The 1,451-nt window shown below is 46.0% G+C and overlaps 2 protein-coding genes across 2 annotated transcripts in view; one reads left to right on the top strand and one right to left on the bottom strand.

The window, feature by feature from the left end:
- Window positions 1-303, bottom strand: part of WDR77 (WD repeat domain 77) — a 6,794-nt gene extending 6,491 nt beyond the window's left edge. Inside the window, exon 1 of the mRNA XM_029962488.1 lies at window positions 261-303. Within this exon, the coding sequence (XP_029818348.1) occupies window positions 261-303 (43 nt within the window). The remainder of the gene's footprint in view (window positions 1-260) is intronic.
- Window positions 13-1,451, top strand: part of ATP5PB (ATP synthase peripheral stalk-membrane subunit b) — a 3,637-nt gene continuing 2,198 nt past the window's right edge. Inside the window, exons 1-3 of the mRNA XM_029962535.1 lie at window positions 13-110; window positions 595-740; window positions 1,261-1,424. Of these exons, the coding sequence (XP_029818395.1) occupies window positions 1,269-1,424 (156 nt within the window). The 5' untranslated portion in view covers window positions 13-110; window positions 595-740; window positions 1,261-1,268. The remainder of the gene's footprint in view (window positions 111-594; window positions 741-1,260; window positions 1,425-1,451) is intronic.

Genomic DNA, 1,451 nt, shown 5'->3' with positions numbered 1-1,451 from the left:
GGGGTCGTTGCTGTGTTTGGCCGGGTTCTGCCCTGACGCGCTCTGTGCCCTCTTGTCCCCCCAGCCCCCGCCGCGCTGAGGGCGCTGCCGCCACCGCCCGTGGCCGTGGGGTGAGTACTGTGGGAGCCTCTCGGAAACCAGCCTCTGTTTGTGCTTAAGCAACGTTATTCTGGGGGTTTGTCTTCATTTTTCTTATTAAGGCTTTGTGAGTGTAAAATAGGGACGTTGGGAAGGAACCTCTGGAGGTTATTTAGTCCCACCCACTTCCTGGAAGGAGGTGCGTCCAATGAATGGCAACTTCATCGAATCACAGAACAGTTTGGGTGGGCAGGGATTTTAAAGCTCATCTCATTCCACCCCCTGCCATGGGCAGGGACACCTTTCACTATCCAAGTCCCGTCCAACCTGACCTTGGACACTTCCAGGGATGGGGCAGCCTCAGCTTCTCTGGAGAACCTATTTTAGTGCCTCACCTGTTACCTGCTTATTTAATTGGAAATCTCTTTGAGCCTCATTTGAGAGTGGTTTTGGGGGTTATTTGTGTCTGGTTTTTTAATAAGAGCCATAATTGAAACTTTCTGTTGTTGTTTATAGTGTGCTGCACGCCACAAGACAAGTACACACAACTCAGCAGAGTTTGGCTCCTTTGCCACCTCTGCCTGAGAAAGGAGGAGAAGTTCGTCATGGTTTGATCCCTGAGGAGTTTTTCCAGTTTCTCTACCCTAAAACAGGAGTCACAGGTTAATATAGGCTATTTTACTGTTTACTAATACAGGTTTTAACTTTCCTACATTTTACCATTTTTAGTTATGTAGTTCTGTCCACCAGTTCTGGCTGCTGAAAAGGTAAAATATTAGTGAAAATTAGGTTTTTTGCATGTGCAGGTTGTGAAGGACAACCCAGTGCTGCATTCCTGGCTCTGAAGTCAGACACTTTAAATAAAGGCAAAAAATGCCATGAGCCTGATTTTGTAGGAAGATTTAGTTGCCTCTTGGTCCTCAAAACACTTGAACAGGGATTTTTGCCTGTTTCTGAGTGAGCAGAAGCAGCAGTGCCAGGTGCAAGTTGCTTCCATTTCTGATGAGATTCCTCCTGACACCTTTCCCTGAGTGGAACTGCGACTCTGCTTTTTGTCCTGGAAAAAGAGAACACTTCCTGATCTTCTTGTAAGCCTTAAACTGGCTCCCTCTCAGGTGTTTGAATTTACTGAGTTTCTTCATGCCTTGTACAAATAATGTTGCTTTGTTTTTTTTTCTTTAGGGCCCTACATGCTGGGAACTGGCCTCGTGCTTTACCTCCTTTCCAAGGAAATCTATGTTGTTAACCATGAGACAGTGGCAGCTGCTTGTATATTGTCAGTCATCATTTATGGCATCAAGAAATTCGGGCCTGATGTGGCAGCTTTTGCTGACAAACTTAACGAGGTAACAAAGAAACCAGAATCTGACTTT

This window comes from Manacus vitellinus, unplaced genomic scaffold (genome assembly GCF_001715985.3).
Source record: "Manacus vitellinus isolate BGI_N305 unplaced genomic scaffold, ASM171598v3 scaffold_47_pilon, whole genome shotgun sequence".
NCBI lineage: Eukaryota > Metazoa > Chordata > Aves > Passeriformes > Pipridae > Manacus > Manacus vitellinus.
Note: the sequence above shows the minus strand (reverse complement) of the source record. Positions and strands in the feature narration are given on the sequence as shown.